This window comes from Arachis ipaensis, chromosome B09 (genome assembly GCF_000816755.2).
Source record: "Arachis ipaensis cultivar K30076 chromosome B09, Araip1.1, whole genome shotgun sequence".
Classification (NCBI taxonomy): domain Eukaryota; kingdom Viridiplantae; phylum Streptophyta; class Magnoliopsida; order Fabales; family Fabaceae; genus Arachis; species Arachis ipaensis.
The window spans coordinates 21,856,488-21,872,824 of record NC_029793.2 but is presented as its reverse complement, the minus strand read 5'-3'; the positions used below and the strand labels follow the sequence as shown (position 1 = coordinate 21,872,824).

The following is a 16,337-nucleotide window of genomic DNA, read 5'->3' as shown; positions in this document are numbered from 1 at the left end:
TTTTAAAACAGAAGTAATAACTTATTTTTAAAAATTGTGAATATATATATATATATATATTGCTAAAGAAAAGATAAGAAAGCACAATAAAAAACATCAAAAAAGAGAAAGAATATGTGTAAAGAAAAACAAATAAGGCACTGAAACAAGGGTGTTTGTAAACTATATTTAAAAAGAAAAACAAAGAAAAACCTTTGTATTACTCATTAGATGTTTTTATCTCGACATTATTTATTGAGTTGAGTTATAACTTAGAGTAATACCCCAAATAAGTCTCTAAGAAATTCATGATCCGACAGATTTGCCCTTAAGAAAATTTAAATAGAATTTTGGACCTGACTTTCTCTGTTATATGCCAAATACGTCTCCAACCCAGTTTGACCCGGTTAAGACTGACGGCGACGTCCTACGCGTCTGTTAACTTGATGACGTGTCTAGTTAAGAGAGACGTGTCAAGCGCAAGACAGTTTGATCCTTAGCCCACGTGGCCAAAATGACATTGTATCAGATGAGAATAGAACGACATCATTTTGAGGAGGACAATTTTGTCCCCAAGTTAGACGCCAGAAGTGCAAAACATTGCCGTTTTAAAGGGGGGATCTATCTAATTGATAAAGTGTTTTTTGGGGCGACCTATCTGACTAATAAAAGGTTACATTAGCCTAAATTCCATTCATAGACAATATTTTGTGATTTTGAAAACACAAGTTGATACATCTGGACCTGCTAGCATGCAAAATGTAAATCTTTCCTCTCATGTCACTCAAATTGAAAATATTCACTCTCATGTCACATAAAATGTTCCAATCAATCTCATGGTATGCTAATTGCAAATGCCTTCATGTGTATGTTTAGTTGAAAATTGTATATTCCAAACTAATAATAATATGAAGACAATTTTATATTTCTACAAGGGAAGATAGACTCCTCAACCCTTTAGACATCAAAAGCAGACAATAGTTAAGCCCAAGGTTCAAGGGAGAGTTAGTGTTGAGACAATGACAGTTGTAAGCAGTGGCATGCATCCAGAATGTTCAAATTCATTCCAACTTCCAGTCTAAACCTCTTTAAGAAGAAATGAGGCTTTCTTGAATTAGTATGAAACTTATTGTGGAGGGGATAAGACCATGTTTTGTAATTATGAAGGAAACAAACCTCCACTTTTAATGTTTTTCGTCTTTCTACTTTAGGTCAATGTGCCTTGAAGGAGACCTTTTTTGTTTAGTTTGATTTATATTGCTACTAAGCTTAGCAACTTATTTGAATACAATATTTTGATACTCTGTTATGTTAGCATTTGGATATATGATATTGAAACAACATATTTGGTTTAGATATATACTGTGTTTCTTTTATACTAATTCGCCACCATTGAATTCATTCATATCCATTTAACTAGAATCATCCATTGCAATACAATCATTTTTCAAACAGATAGGTCTTCCAAAATACTTTTATCAGTCAGATAGGTCTCCAAAAAATACTTTATCAGTTAGATAGGTCCCCCATTTAAAACGGTGATGTTTCGTGTCTCTGGCGTCCAACATGGGGACGAAAATGTCCTCCTCAAAACGACATCATTATGTTCTCATATGATATAACGTCATTTTGGCCACGTGAGTTAGGGACTAAACTGCCCTGCACTTGACATGTCTTACTTATCTGAACACATCAGCAAGGCAACGTTTGTTTGCTGTCCAAGTCTACCAGAGACATGGACACAGTTACACACACTTACACACTAGAGACATGTAATTTGTGTTTCTTTAAAAAAGTGAGACATGGATTTTTAAAGGTAGACACAGATTCATAATAAAATGTTTGGACAATTTTATCCTTATCAATTTATAAAATTCCTAAATCTAGCCTCTTCCCTACTTTATCTCTTCTACACCATCATCTTCTTCATCTTTCTTATCTTCCAAACCACTTTATCTTCTTGAATCCATGCTTCTACAAGAATCATTGTTGCTCCTCTGCCAAAATCGCTGCCGCTTCTCTTCCAAAACCGTTGCCGCCACCTCTACTAGCACCACCACCACCACTGCCTCTCTCAAAATCGCAAAGTCATCGTTACCACTGCCTCTGTCAGACTTGCCACTGCTTCCTCTCCCAGTTTAGCGGATCGAACCGTCACTGTCGTGCCTTTTCAAGATCCGCCACCGCCGCCTTTTCCAAAATTGCAGAACTCTTCTCTTCGCCTCTGCCAAAACTACCATTGCTGCCAGCTTTGCCAGAACCACCACTGCTGCCTCCTGGCATTGCAGAACCGCTGATGTAACCACTTCTACTAGAATCAGTGTGCTGCCTCTACCAGAAATGCCTTAACCATTGCACCCTGCCAGATTTGCCTTTCTACTTCCACCTCTGTTTCCAACTGTATCTCCTCCTTTAGTTTTCTATTTTTTTTACAAAAAAACAAAAATTATATATTTAATTTTTTATTTAATTGAATCTTGATTGATGTTTATTAGGCTGCGTTTGTTTTTGTGAACATGACAGAAGATGACACTGAAACAGAGACAATAGAACAGATACATTAAAAATTATTCTTAGTGTATTGTGTTTGAATACAATGTACAAGACAATAATATAATGTCCTTATTATATTTGGATAGACATGGACAAGACTAAAATATTATGCAAAATGACTAAAATAACCATGTGATTCCAAATTTTTTACATTAAATATAAACTAATTTAATAGAAAATGAGAGTACGTGGAGAGTACAGGGGATTACAAAAAGAATTGGTCTATGAACCAACAAGGTAAAAATGGTATTGAAGTAACAAAATTAAGAATAAACAAAGTAACGTAAGTAGAAAAGTGAATTAAGCTTCCATTGAGTAAACTTCCAGCATACCATAGAGAAGAGAATGAACAATAAGAAGAAAGGAATTATCAAGCTAAGTAAGAAATTCTGCAAAAAGAAAAGAGTACCTGGGAAAAAAGAGAGAAAAAAGAACACAGAGATAGAAAATTGAATGGACAGGGAGAAGAGAGTACTTTTCTGAGATCAACGATGCCATAAAAGAAGCTCAAATTAAGAAAAATAAGAAGGGGTAACAATGGAATAACAAAAAATATCTATGGACAAAAAAGAAAAAATTTTTCATAAAAAAAATCCATGTCCACCTTCTCAAATTCTGTGTCCATCATTGTCCTTCATAAAAAAGTGGACACAAAAATAAAGAACCGTTCCGGAGACAATGGTCCAGTGTCTATGCCTCTGCTTCCAAACACTTTTTAAATATTCACTGTCTATGTCTTTGTGTCCTGTCTCCAAAAATAAATGCAGCCTTATATCTATGTCGTTCTTTTTTTTATAAATTTTTTTTATTAATTTAAGAGTTATTAATAGAGAAGTGATGGTGGTGGTGGTAGTTTAGATAGTAGTGGAGAAAAAATAGGGTGATGGTATTTGTGATAAGGGTAATATTGAAATTTTCATATGGTTGTAATTCATTGTTGTGTCTCTGTGTTTAGTTACCACTTACCAAACCACTTAAAAGTTGTGTTTCATTGTGTCTATATCTTTAATGTCTGTATTTGTGTCTATGTCTTACTCCATTTATGAACCCAAACGCAGCCCAAGTTAACAGACACTCAAACGCAGGATGTCGTCCAAAATCCTAGTTAATTTTTTTAAGGCACAAATCTGTCGAATCGTGAATCTCTTGGGCTGTATTTGGGCATTTGGGATTTTTCACATCCCTGATGGGTATTGCTATATATTTGTAATTCATATTAGTTTTGTTGAACTTTGGTCATCCTTAATTATTTTAGGAAGAACTCCGCTAGGGAGACAATGAGGAATTTTGACAATGTGTACAATGGGCTGATTTTATGGCCCATTGATGATTAAAAAACAAACTTACCCTAACTCAAGTACCAAAATAAATTTTACCCCCCTTATTTTTTGAATTTTAACCATCTGGTCTCTACACCCAAACCCTAGCAGAACTGTCACCCTCCATCTGCTACCTACACCCACTCTGCGCCTCATAGTCCCCCTCTCCCCTTATAGTCGCCGACAACTATCCGGCAACTAGGTAACCCAAATCTCAGCACCGCCTCCCCCTCTCGAAGCAGCGCCATCCCCTTTCGCGGTCAGCGACGTCCCGCCCTCCCAGAGCAGCGGCGTGCCGCCCCCTCCGCCGTCGTCGCCGGTTTTCCCTCCCGAAGCAGCGCCATCCTCCAATACAGAAGTGAGCATGAAGCATATTCTGCTTGCTTATATGGATTTTTCATTTGTAATGCATAGGATAATGTTATGAGAGTCACAAGGACATAGAGACATTTATTTTTTTTAAAACGTCGAACATTCTGTTAAACTCAATTTAGTTACAAGGCCAAACAAAACGACCATCCAGAGAATCATGTAAAATAACCATCTGGCACCGTATGAAACTGAACATCCCTAAAAAATGTTAAGTTTTTTACCCTTCAATCAAATCCATTAACATAATCATCCAAGTACTCATTAAAACAACCAACTACATATCTACTGAATTGAACATTAAGCTTAATTTAGTGTAATTACTTAAATAATCATCCGCATTAAGAATAAAAATAACCATCCAACAACAGTTCATAATGAAGGATATATCCGTGATAACTTACTTATATCTTAATGCAATAATCCAAAGCAAAAAAAAAAAAAACTCAGAAAAAATTAAAATAAATCAACCATCTAACAACCGAAAAACCATACCATGTGCATGTAACAAGAGTAAAGCCAAGACAGACTAGCTATTACCAAACGAGTTTAATAAAGATATAAAACCACCAACTCCTAGAGATTCTTTCTCACGCGCGGAATCCAACTCTATATTTATAGAGGTCTCCAAACAATCATCCGGAAAACATACAACAACAAATCAAAATATATAGCTAATTTTATAGGTTAAACGGCCTTTGATTAAAAAAAATATATTATCGTAAACCTTTCATGGGAATTGTTATCAATTCCAATTTATATTAACCACCACATCCACAAAAAATTAATACACAGTCAAATACATTGTATATAAAATATAATTTATGATTTTAATGGAAGCATAAAAAATAGAGAACCACAACATTATATTCTTTATTGATATTCATGACGGACTTCCTCAATGATGTTATACTACTTCTTCTTTTAATAAGTATTATATTGCTTCTGGATTAGAAAGGGTAACAAACAATGCCAAAAAATAGTCCAGCACACGAAAATTATTTTAAAAGCATTATTAGATGCCATGAGTGGTAGGAGCTACTAATTTACTGCAGTATAATAGTATAATCAAATTGCACCAACAAAAACCATTCCTTTTGTACGAAACTAAATATTCGCATTGAACACAAAGCTTTCAATTCTTACCAGATTGGATTGTTGCTCCAATACAGCGCAGTTGGCATTTGAAAGCATAGAGGTATCATTGATTATTGAGGATGGTGCATCACATATTTTTTCACCCATAGCATACTCCATCCACGGTTACGTGAGGGAAAGGAAAAGGTTATATTCACGGTGAGGCTCTGACGGCGTTGGCGCGTGGTTGTGGCCACGTCCGACGGGTGTTGCAGCGACAAGGGGAGGTATGGGTGTGGCTGCAGATGGATCCGTCCTTGCTACAGATGAACAAGTGCACGAGGGCTGGCTTCAGTGGTGTGGGCAGTCTCCTCCGGCGGCGGGGCACGGTTGTCGTGGGGGAAATGACAAAAGTGAGGGTGCGGTGGCACGAGAGGAAGGGGTTATCCCGCAGTGATTTTGAATTTTTGATATTAGAATTACCATACGTAATGTAATGCGAACGGATTTAACTACTAATCCTAATTTTTAAATTTTAAAATCTAAATTTAAATAATTATTAAATAATTAATTAAAAATCTGATTTTAAATTTTTTAAATACTTTCTTAACATAACATGTTTCTAAAAGTGTTTCCTCGATTTATTTCTTTTAATTTTGTAAAGCAAATCAATTATAACTAATTAATGATATCAATTAATTAATTTGATTAGACATTCAAATTTCACAATTAGTTATACCAATTAATTAATTTAGTTAATTATATTAATTATTTGATTTGATTTGATCGGAGTAAATATCAAATTATTTTAGTAAATAATAAACATGATAACGAAATACATGAATTAATTTAATTAGTTTATTTTTTCAATGTCATTTATTTATACGAAATCATAATGTGTTTTTTACTCATTTCTTCTCTTTTCTCTCTTTCTTTCTCTCTCTTGTGTTTAGGGTACAATTTTTGTAATTTATTTAATTTTTATTTCTTTTATCACTACTTATACATTTTATTTTTTTTATATTTTTTTTAAAGATTTTTGCCTATTTTAGTTGTTCATTATTAGGCACATATTTTTTTCCTTTTAACTTTTGATTAACAAAAGATATGTGTCTTTTTTACGGTATTTTTAAATAATTTTACTATAATTTTGTTTTGTAATATTCTCTTTTATTATGTGTACTTTATGTGTTTAAGGAGCTGACTTAAAGTTATAATATGATATATAAAATTATAGTATGATGTGCAGTATGCTAAAATATTAGGACATTATCGTATACATATTTTTGAATTTGTCCACTAAATTCAATCATATACGATCTTAAAAATTATGCAATTATGTAATTATTTATTTTTTCATATAATTATTGTATTGGTCATTTACATTAGTGAGACTATTTTTATTATTAATATTTATAAATATACTATTATCTGTATAATTAATTAAATCATCTTATTCATTTAAGTTTAATTTTATTGAATTAATTATTCGAAGTGTCATCGTTATTTCTATTTTTAAAGATTTTTTTAATTGATTATTTTATTATTATTATATTATAGTTTTTTTTGTTATTTTTTTCAAAAATTTTTAAAGAATATCCATAAATAATCATGGGTATCTGTATTCGCTAAGGAGATAATTAAATAGGGGGACTTGCAACGAAAATGGAGAGCAAATGGGGGATATTTCTTTTTTAAATGGGAGCGAAGGACGGAAAAAGGGATCTGCTGCTGTACCCACACGAGTATCTATTACTATATCTAACTAACAACGAAAATTCAATTTAAGCCGATTTGAGATAGGACACGTGAACTTTATTTGCATCGGGTTTTAAGATAATGAATCTAATTCGAATTTAGGATCCTAACAATAGACCTAGGTTGATCTTACTCACTTGATTTAATATTTTGAGTCATTACTGTAATAAATACTATACTATTAAATATGATTATATTTAGTATATATAAAAGTTAAGTATACTTATAATAGATTTTATTATAATCAAACTAAAAAAATTCTAATTATCTTTTTTTTTTAATTTTAAATATTATTTACTATCTTATTGAAAAAGTGAATAATAATAATCATTCACATAAAAAGGTGAGTTGTTAATCAATTCTGAATTCAAATTTAAATTTAAATTTGTGTAAAAAAATATTTTGAATTTTTTTAACTAACCAGAATTAATTTTAAAATAAAAAATTATTTTATACATCATATCATCATATTATAAAATAGTGTAGTCATTCATTTTTTTAATGGCAATTATTGTCAAATAAAATGATATAAAAATGGAAAAAAATATATTCCAATCTAGGAATAATAATTTATTTTTCAATAGAATAAATTATATATTGAATAACAAAAGTTATTATAGTTTCTTTTTACACAATTTAATATACTCAACTACGGTGTTTTGGTAATATTACCAAAAAATATTAATCAATCTAATAGCTTTTTTAATGACATAAGTTTATAAGTTTAGAAGCTTGAAAATTATGTCATAAAATATAAAATTTTAACCGGTAATAACATTGATCATATTGGTTGACTTCATGAATGAATATGATACCAATAAGTAAAACCGTCACAGTTAAATTTCAACAAAGGCAAATTTCCATAAGTAATTGTTCTACTTTCAAGACAAATACTAGTGTTTTCTTTCACTGTATTTTCCAACTCGGCAGGTCGAGAACTAATCCTCCACGAATTGAAGCTCCATTTGTTAAGGGTCTGCCGCCAGCCAATGAGTTGTTACATACACAAAGCGAAATTCGAAACTCTAATACTTACTTAGGTACCAAATCGGTTAAGACAAATACTAATTATTTTTAATATTTAACATTAAAAATAATTAAATTTTGATTTTAATTATAACTTTGTAAAATATTTATAGCAATAATCTTTTGTTTATTTTTTTTAATAAAAAAATTATATATTTTTATTAATTATTCCGTACAGTGTACGGGAACATACACTAGTTCTCTTTTAGGAATAGCAAAATAAGAGCTGTTGAAAGAGTATGAAAATAACCTTAAAAAGTGTGAAAATAACTCCCAACTTCTATCAAATTTATTTGACAAACTTTCACAGATAATCTTCTACTTAAGAAATTTTTTAGGATCTTTCTATCAATTCACTTTCATACTACTTAAGAAACTTTTTAGGATTTTTCTATTAATTCATTGTCATATCATTTTTAGTTGTCCAGGGTATTTCCTAATCCAACAAGCCAATGACAAATTCACTGTGAATCTAAGTCTTGGTTTGGTAAAGCTTTTACTTTTTGAAAGTGGCTTATGAAAGTTGTCTTCTAAAAGACAATTTTTTAAAAATTGCAGCACTTGTATTTAGTAAAATTAAATTAAAAATAACTTTTAATAAGCAAAAGCACCACAATTATGTTTGGTAAAACAGCTTTTAAAACTTAAAAAATTATAATGAACGTGTTTATAACGGAGAATAATTTATTTTTTCAAATTCTTTAAAATTTTATATAATATTTTAAAATAAAATAATTTTAAAATAAAAAATTCATAATAAACATAAATATAATAAATATTATTATATTTTTGACTAATATTCATCCAAAAAATTTTATGATTGGTTTTCATAAACCAAGTCAACCTCTTCACATTTCAAAGAACAGATAAAAAACAAACAAACATAATAGATCTACTGAAAAAATACAAAAATAACGCACAAAAAAATAATATAAATAGATAGAAGTTCATACCTAATATGTGATAGAGATGTATTTGTGTTGAAATTTGTGAAAATTAGGTTAAAAAATAAAAAATATATGAAGACTGTGTTAGAATTTATAAAGGTTAGGATGAAAAGTTAGAAATATATGAGGATTTCAATGGCAATATAACAGCAGAAAATATGTACGGGAAAATAAATAAAATTTGATAAGCACAAACCAGCTTTAAAAAGCTCCCGCTTAGGTGCTTTCAAAAGCACCCATAACTTTTAAAAGCCACAAGTACAAGTACTTGACTTTTTAATTTACTAAATGCAAAATGAAGTACTTGTGCTTTTCTCTTAAAAAAAACTTTACCAAACCCAGCCTAAGTTCTATTTAAAAGTTTCTATTTAAAAGTCTGCTGTTGCTGGTCAATAGACTGTTATATTCAAGGCAGAATTCGAATAGAAATAAAACCGTTGTAGCAATTTAAGGATCTTTCTATCATTTCATGGTCAATAACTACTATAGTGCACACCGTTCAAATTGCTACACTCAATCACATATTAGTAGTTAATGACATAAATAAAATAAGATAAAACCATAGTTTTCTTTATAATTTGAACGAGTGCCAAAAAAGCAAACGGTCCTTTGAGAGTTTGAGTGCAACAAGCCAACAACTAGGCACAACCAACATGAGCTCCACAACGTAGATAAATGTATTAACACTTTTCTGACACCACCTAAAATAAATATGCTTGATTACATTAAAAAAATGGAGCTAAGAAAAAGTACTCTATAGTACAAAACCTATCCAGTACAAGCTCAATGAATAGTACAATCCCAATCTCAAAATGTTAGGACTGTATTTAAAGGTTGTTCATCGAAACCATAGGTGTAAAGGGAACATTGTTGTTATTATTGAAAACACGATAGGTCACAAAAACAGACACACAAAGTGCAGCTACTGATAGTACTAGTGAGAAGGCACTGGCAATACTCCATGAAGTACTTGACCCTGTTGATCCTGAACTTCCATGCAAAGAACTGCCGATAGATATATCGATGGGAACCCAATTGCAGCTGATCGAGTAGTGCCCGGAACCATGCCATGGTTGACCGTTTTCTGGATACCAGAATGCAACGGACATCATACTGGTTGCACCAATGGTAAATTGCACATCCTGCAAGGTATTTTTTTTTTTTTTATCATTTTACTTGCTATCCAAGAGACACTACTACAGCATTGATAAGACAATCATATCTCAGATTCAAGTTGTCTGAGTTATTATATACAAATGAGAAGTGACAGAGTTAGGCTATGCTTAGAAGAATGTAAATGAAGGGAGATAAGGAGTGAAAGACACAAAGCTAACGAAACCATGTTTTGAAGTATTGCTTTTGAGGGAAGAGTGGCATGGCCTGTGAGGGGCAACCTGTCCCTTCCTTGCCATCCAGAAACTCTATTTGTCGACCCTCCAAATCGGGTGGTCAAGGAGGAACACACTCGTAAAATAATTCTTGTCATTTTCTTCTATCATAAACAATGTTAAACAACCAAACAAAAGACTAGCATGATCTTGTTCATTCTAGCCATTCTTTTCTCCACTCTTCATAGAACTCCCAAATATATCCTTAAATTTGACTACTGCTTCTATAACCAGCAGATCACAAAGAAAGGGCATGGTCTAAAGCATAAGTTTGCATAAAAGCATTCTTAAATTAGGAAGTTAAGAACAAGGCCATATTTGTTTTCCAAAACCAAAGTTGTTTCAGAGTTTATTAACTTACTTGGAGTCCTCTGTGAAAGAACATAAACCAAAATTGATAAATAATGAAACTCAGATGTAGCCCAACAATAACACTCCAGATATGCAAGGTTAATGGAAAAGAAAATTACAGATGCAGAACTTAACTGATGAATATATGGATAGATCAATGCAATCTTTAAGCAAATAAATTTTCTGAATGCAGCATATTGGTTTCTATGTCCAAACCTGTTGAAGGTGATCCATGGTCCTCAAAGGCCTAGAAAATTCAAAAATGTATGTGCCTTTTTTCCCATCCTCTGCATATGGACTCTCATCTTCCACAAAACCTGGTATATAAAAATTTGTAAGCAACAATTCAGAACAAAATGATACAACAACAAAAGCAATACTCAGTTCATCATTGTTTGCAACACTCAGTTCATTCTCTTGTTGGCTTTTAATTATCCAGAAATAGATATATAGACAAACACATGTGGTAATATTTTCCTTGAGTGGTACTTGTCTAACAACACTCAACGTACTCGTCCACTTCATATATCAATCTCGAATCCTCTGGTTTACATCTCCCTCAATTTCCATCATTTCAGGTAACGGATTCGAGATATGTAAACCTTGTGTCATGTAGCATGGTCCATTTAAATATATTGTACTGTGCTTGGGACAAATATAAATTAATGAAATAAATATAAAAAAAATAATAATTTCACAACAAGGAGCAATATACAATAAAGCTGGATATCCTTTTTTAACAATTACTTAACTTTTGGGAGTTAGTGGGAGATTAATCTGCCAGATGGCAGCAATCACACATTACTGAAAGCAAGTGGTGTTACATGTATAATAAACGTTTAAAGTGTAGTTAGCAATATCTCACAAGGGTCATACATGACAAAGTGTATGTCACATACATGAAACATTCAATTCATGAATATATATTGATATAACTTGGTATACTTCAACTCAAAACTCAAAAAGTATTGTTTTAGGGCTCCTATCACTGCCGGTCTGAATTAGGATTTGAACTATGATATTTTGTTCAACTAAAGGTAATAAAAAGGACAATATATTTGATTTTGAATCTCCAAAAGAATTACTCACCTGAGTGAACAGTAAAGCTGCTATGCCACCACACACCCTTCCAGTCATTCTGTGCACTAGAGTCATTAGCTGAAAAAGGACAAAAGATCAACCTTTAATACAAAATTAGATATAAACAGAAAATTATCAACAAATGAATGGGAAGAACACATTAAGAAATCTAATTTTGTGGTAGGAAATATCTTTCCTTTCAGTTTCAAGTTTCGAACTCCGAAAAGAGATTAGAAATGCATAATCACAATCACATTACCCTAAATACCGGAAGCAATTGGATATTTGCTAGTCTCAAATCAAAAGCATAGATGGAATGACAAAATGTCCAATAAATTTCTGGATAATATCCTCCAACACATTCAAACATACTCATGATTAAAATAATGATATTGTAGAGAAAAGGAAAACAACATCATCTCATCTTGCATTACGAAGCTTTATAAGTTATATTTTATTTCATACCTCACAAAGCACTTCAGCCAGAAAGTATGTGATGCCTTATGAAAACCCACATAGACAAACAAATGAATTGATGGAGACAGTAACTACAAATACTATGGATACTGCTTGCTATTATTGTGTTGAGTCTTAAGATTCATCAACTGTGGTCCCTACTAGTACTTGCTACAACTGTACTTGTAAATCTTGAGTCAGCCATTTTTTGACTTAATTATCACTTGTACCTGAGTTATGCACTCAAAAGTTGTAATCTTAGAACAGAAAATACTTAATTCTCACTCTTTTTGTCCTCAACTACACAAATAGGTGACTTAATTTTGGAGCTTCCCCTTCATCAAATGTGCATAAAGCCCCCTTAAAGTAATTAAAGACATCGTACACATGCTAAAATCCAATCACTGCATAGTGCATCATTACATAATCATTTAGGGATCACATTTTCTAGTGAAGCAGCATCAATTTTAAATGAGGAAGGGACAAAGATTATTTTAGCAAAACTTATCCACAAACAATTAAATAGTAACTCAGGATGTTAATGTCACATCACATGCAAATCCCAATCTGTCATGGATAAACTAAGGCAATGAATAACCCCTCCTTGTGCATGGCTTTATTGGCTAAAAATGAAAATTCTATTTGCATTAACGTATAATCTGAAGTTTGTGAAGAATATTAATAGACAAACAAACTAAATAATTTACAGTAGAAAATACATGTGAGGAAGATAAACCTTTGAAGGGTAAAAGACAATACTTGTAACCGGATGCATGTACCAAGCATGTGAAGAGGATTAAGAAAAAAGACATTAATACTTGAACAGATGGCACAAGTATCAATTATTTTAAGGTTAGTGAACAAGAGTTAAGTCATGTAAGCAATGATCATGCTCATACATAATGTCTGTATACTGAACTGTCCATAATCTGACCAGAGAAAATTCAAGATTTCAGCCAGTTCTCTAGACTGCGGAGGATCTCAGGTTTCCAAATTATGAAGTGAACTATTAAGTGGAAAAGATAAAAGAATATTTTCTGCCCAATAGCTTTGAACTCTATTTGAATATTCATTAGTACATTTTCATGTTGCTTTTACTACTTAAATAAACATACAACTCCCACTTAGTGTGAGATACATTTATACCTACCAGGACCTGAAGGACTGGTTCCATCGAGATATCTACAGTGTGGATTCCAGGAATAGAGATCAACCAAGTGACCAAACCTGCACCAGAAAATATAGGAAACCAAATGAACATAACAGGCAAAAAGGGAACCCTACTACAGTCGGGCTTATCTGAAAAATGTCAACTGATGCAGTGAAAGTCAACAAATTTTGCCATTCATCATTCATCACCTGTCACCTCCATTTCCTTCCCCATTGTCTAGGGGATTACCACCATAAAGCCTTCCCGGAATAGCATTTCCAATAGAAAAGTGCATAATGTCAACTTCATGACCTTTGCAGCTCTTGTTAGTGCATGAGGTTGAGTCTTGTGTGCAACCACCCATCTTATAACAATTCAACACAATTTATCATTTAATGTTTCAAAAAATTCTTCCAAAAACAAAAAAAGAAAGAAGCAAAGCTTCAAGAAAATTCGAATGACATAGAACATTATCAAATTGCACCATCTTACTCTATGATAAGTGGCATCCTCACCAATTTGAAACATGAGAGCTACAGAAGGACATTTGTTGCCTTCCCTGCATTAAAAAAATAAACACCAACTGAAGAAAAGTATGTTGAAAATTAATCCATAACAGATTCCTTTTTTGTTTTCTTTTTCAAAATATTCTCTTTATTCTTTTCCAATCAGCTCGGACACTCTATGACATAAGCAACTATTCCTTAAAGCAATCATTTGGAACTACTACAATCTAAACTTCATTAACTAGAATGAAGATTTAAACGCATAACAAAATGAAAATAATAAGAAATTATAATTAAAAAATTTGAGTATATGCAACTTTCTTACCCTTTAGAGTAAGCATAATCAGAATCAACTTGCACCAGAAAGAAAATATCGTGGCCATCATGCAAACTCTGCAACAAATCCATAATCACTATATGAATTGAAAGAAAATAAAGAAGAGAAACTTCAATCCAATCCAATTAAATTAAATTAATTCTGAATATGTAAAAAAGTTCCGGACCTTAACAGTCATTTTTCCACCTTTGAACTCCTTATCATCATCGGGGTCAAGCGCGGGGAGAAGCCGGAACTGCGAGTAATCAATGTCCTTCCATTCGTCGGCATGTCCATCAAGTGTAACAACACCTGGTCTGAACTCGGCCTCCACTCGGATCTCCGAGTTCGACTCGCAGCTCCACTCACCCGATTCCTCGTGCGAGTCAACTCGTCCAAACAAGAACGATCCCAAGGATGCAAAAACAAACACCACAAACAGTACCCGAACCATTTTCTATTGATTCTATCCGTTACAACTCACGACAACGTGAGTTTGTGCAAAGCAAATAAAAGGCAACAAAAAAAAGAAAATAATAGTAATAATAATGACAGCAATAATAATGAAAATGGATTTAGTTGTGCTTGTTGTGTTCTCTTATTTAAATGTTGTAATAACAACAATGAAAATTTGTATCGTATGGCGGCTTTGAATTCAGCAAAAAAAGGAAAAAATGTGGAATATAGTGAATTGGAGTAGGGAGGACCGAAGGATCGTGATTTTGACTTTTCGTTCTTGTTCAAAGGGAGTGGGCTCAGCTGAATAAGTAGGACTGTAGCTGGAAAATGAGATTTGTTTGAGATGTAAAACTGAAATGCCGAAAGTACCCTTGTCAATTATCAGCCATCAGCATCATTCAATACTAGTCGTTAGCTCATTACCAAGTTCCCTATCGTCGAGACTCATAACCGTTGTGGTTCACTCTTTGACGGCGCCACCGTGTTAGCCATCGCCTACCAGACTGCGGTTACTTCTTCCCCCTTTGCCCAGCTGCAGCAGCAAGCAGCGACACCACCTACTCCCTTTCTCTATTTTCCTCCCTGTCAAGCCTCGGTTGCTTTTCCCCTCTCACCATCCTTTTCAACACACCACCAAACCAAAACAATCATACTTTCCAGGATCTGATCGGAACAAAAAATTTTAGACGGTCCAACGTAAGAGAGGAAGACAGAGAAAGAGGGGGGGATTGTATTTTATGAGGATAAAATTCTCCTTTTTTTTCCCTTAATGTCCGGAACTTAAAAAAAATAAATAAATGTAATATGATCAATATATGTTCGAGCGTATGATTATTTAAGGATTATAACCGGCAAGATAAGGAGTTATGGTTCAAATAGTATTGTTCATACCCTGTCCCAATAATAAAGGTCCAGGATCCAAGCAAAAAGGCTCAACCCAAAGGGTTGGCCCTCACCCAGTACCAGCCTTCATCCTCAGAAGTCGGTACTAAGCACGACCTGCTCCAAAGAAGTCGGATACGAGGGTTAGCTGGCAGATAACACTCATTCGAATGAGTAACTGTCCCTAGAAACTCTCCAACCACTTCATAGAGCCATATCTTAACCTCCCTAAGATATGGGAACGGTTATCCACCTAAAAAGGTGGCACTACTTCAGCGGTGGTTATTGGCAAAAATGTAATAGAAAAGCTGGCCAGAGAAGGTCGGCTTGACAGATATCTCATAGAAAGGTCGGACGGCCATGGAAAAAGAAAGCGAGAAGATACGGATAGAAGAGACCCACCACCACAAACTCCGGAGAGACATATCCATATGATCTCAGGAGGGTTTGCGGGAGGGGGGCTCACAAAATCCTCTCGTAAAAGACATCTCAAGAGAGTTTACCAGGTTGAAGAGGGGTCCTCCGACCTCCCAACCATTTCATTCACAAAGGAAGATGGGCGAGGAATAATCCCTGGGCACGACGACCCAGTGGTAATCACCATGATCCTGGCAAATGCCCATCTACACAGAACACTAGTAGACCAAGGAAGCTCGGCGGACATCCTCTTCAAGCCCGCCTTCGACAAACTAGGTTTAGATGAGAAAGAGTTAAGAGCCTA

General features: G+C 33.4%; 2 protein-coding genes and 1 long non-coding RNA gene across 5 annotated transcripts; 1 reads left to right on the top strand and 2 right to left on the bottom strand.

Moving 5' to 3' along the window:
* On the bottom strand, positions 2,134 to 5,477 carry LOC107615219 (keratin, type II cytoskeletal 1-like). Its single transcript, XM_016317317.1, has 3 exons — positions 5,367 to 5,477; positions 4,059 to 4,196; positions 2,134 to 2,310 (listed from the first exon to the last, which is right to left on the bottom strand). The coding sequence occupies exons 1-3, from the start codon at positions 5,475 to 5,477 to the stop codon at positions 2,134 to 2,136; spliced, it is 426 nt and encodes a 141-aa protein (XP_016172803.1).
* On the bottom strand, positions 9,578 to 15,514 carry LOC107617597. Of its 2 annotated transcripts, XM_016319396.2 has the most exons (9): positions 15,158 to 15,514; positions 14,463 to 15,085; positions 14,285 to 14,352; positions 13,946 to 14,012; positions 13,663 to 13,817; positions 13,454 to 13,530; positions 11,857 to 11,925; positions 10,984 to 11,084; positions 9,578 to 10,170 (listed from the first exon to the last, which is right to left on the bottom strand). In XM_016319396.2, the coding sequence occupies exons 2-9, from the start codon at positions 14,727 to 14,729 to the stop codon at positions 9,856 to 9,858; spliced, it is 1,119 nt and encodes a 372-aa protein (XP_016174882.1). In that variant the 5' UTR covers positions 14,730 to 15,085; positions 15,158 to 15,514; the 3' UTR covers positions 9,578 to 9,855. The 2 variants fall into 2 exon arrangements, with proteins under 2 accessions (XP_016174882.1, XP_016174881.1); XM_016319395.2 differs by having other exon boundaries at positions 14,463 to 15,514.
* On the top strand, positions 9,881 to 11,330 carry LOC107617598. 2 transcript variants are annotated; one of them, XR_001614991.2, is made up of 2 exons: positions 9,881 to 10,177; positions 10,256 to 10,776. It is a non-coding gene; the product is annotated as an uncharacterized LOC107617598 (long non-coding RNA). The 2 variants fall into 2 exon arrangements; XR_002354013.1 differs by lacking the exon at positions 10,256 to 10,776 and adding an exon at positions 10,961 to 11,330 and having other exon boundaries at positions 9,882 to 10,177.

What these genes read in the sequence shown, in the direction of transcription:
- LOC107615219 (XM_016317317.1), bottom strand. Translation starts at nt 5,477, where the DNA reads ATGGAGTATGCTATGGGTGAAAAAATATGTGATGCACCATCCTCAATA. An exon ending in TGGAGCAACAATCCAATCTG is followed by an intron (nt 4,197 to 5,366) that starts GTAAGAATTGAA and finishes TCTGTATTGGAG; the next exon opens with GATGGCGCTGCTTCGGGAGG. An exon ending in GAGGCGGTGCTGAGATTTGG is followed by an intron (nt 2,311 to 4,058) that starts GTTACCTAGTTG and finishes CATTTCTGGTAG; the next exon opens with AGGCAGCACACTGATTCTAG.
- LOC107617597 (XM_016319395.2), bottom strand. Translation starts at nt 14,729, where the DNA reads ATGGTTCGGGTACTGTTTGTGGTGTTTGTTTTTGCATCCTTGGGATCG. An exon ending in GAAGGAAATGGAGGTGACAG is followed by an intron (nt 13,531 to 13,662) that starts GTGATGAATGAT and finishes TTTCTGGTGCAG; the next exon opens with GTTTGGTCACTTGGTTGATC. An exon ending in CAGCTTTACTGTTCACTCAG is followed by an intron (nt 11,085 to 11,856) that starts GTGAGTAATTCT and finishes TTTATATACCAG; the next exon opens with GTTTTGTGGAAGATGAGAGT.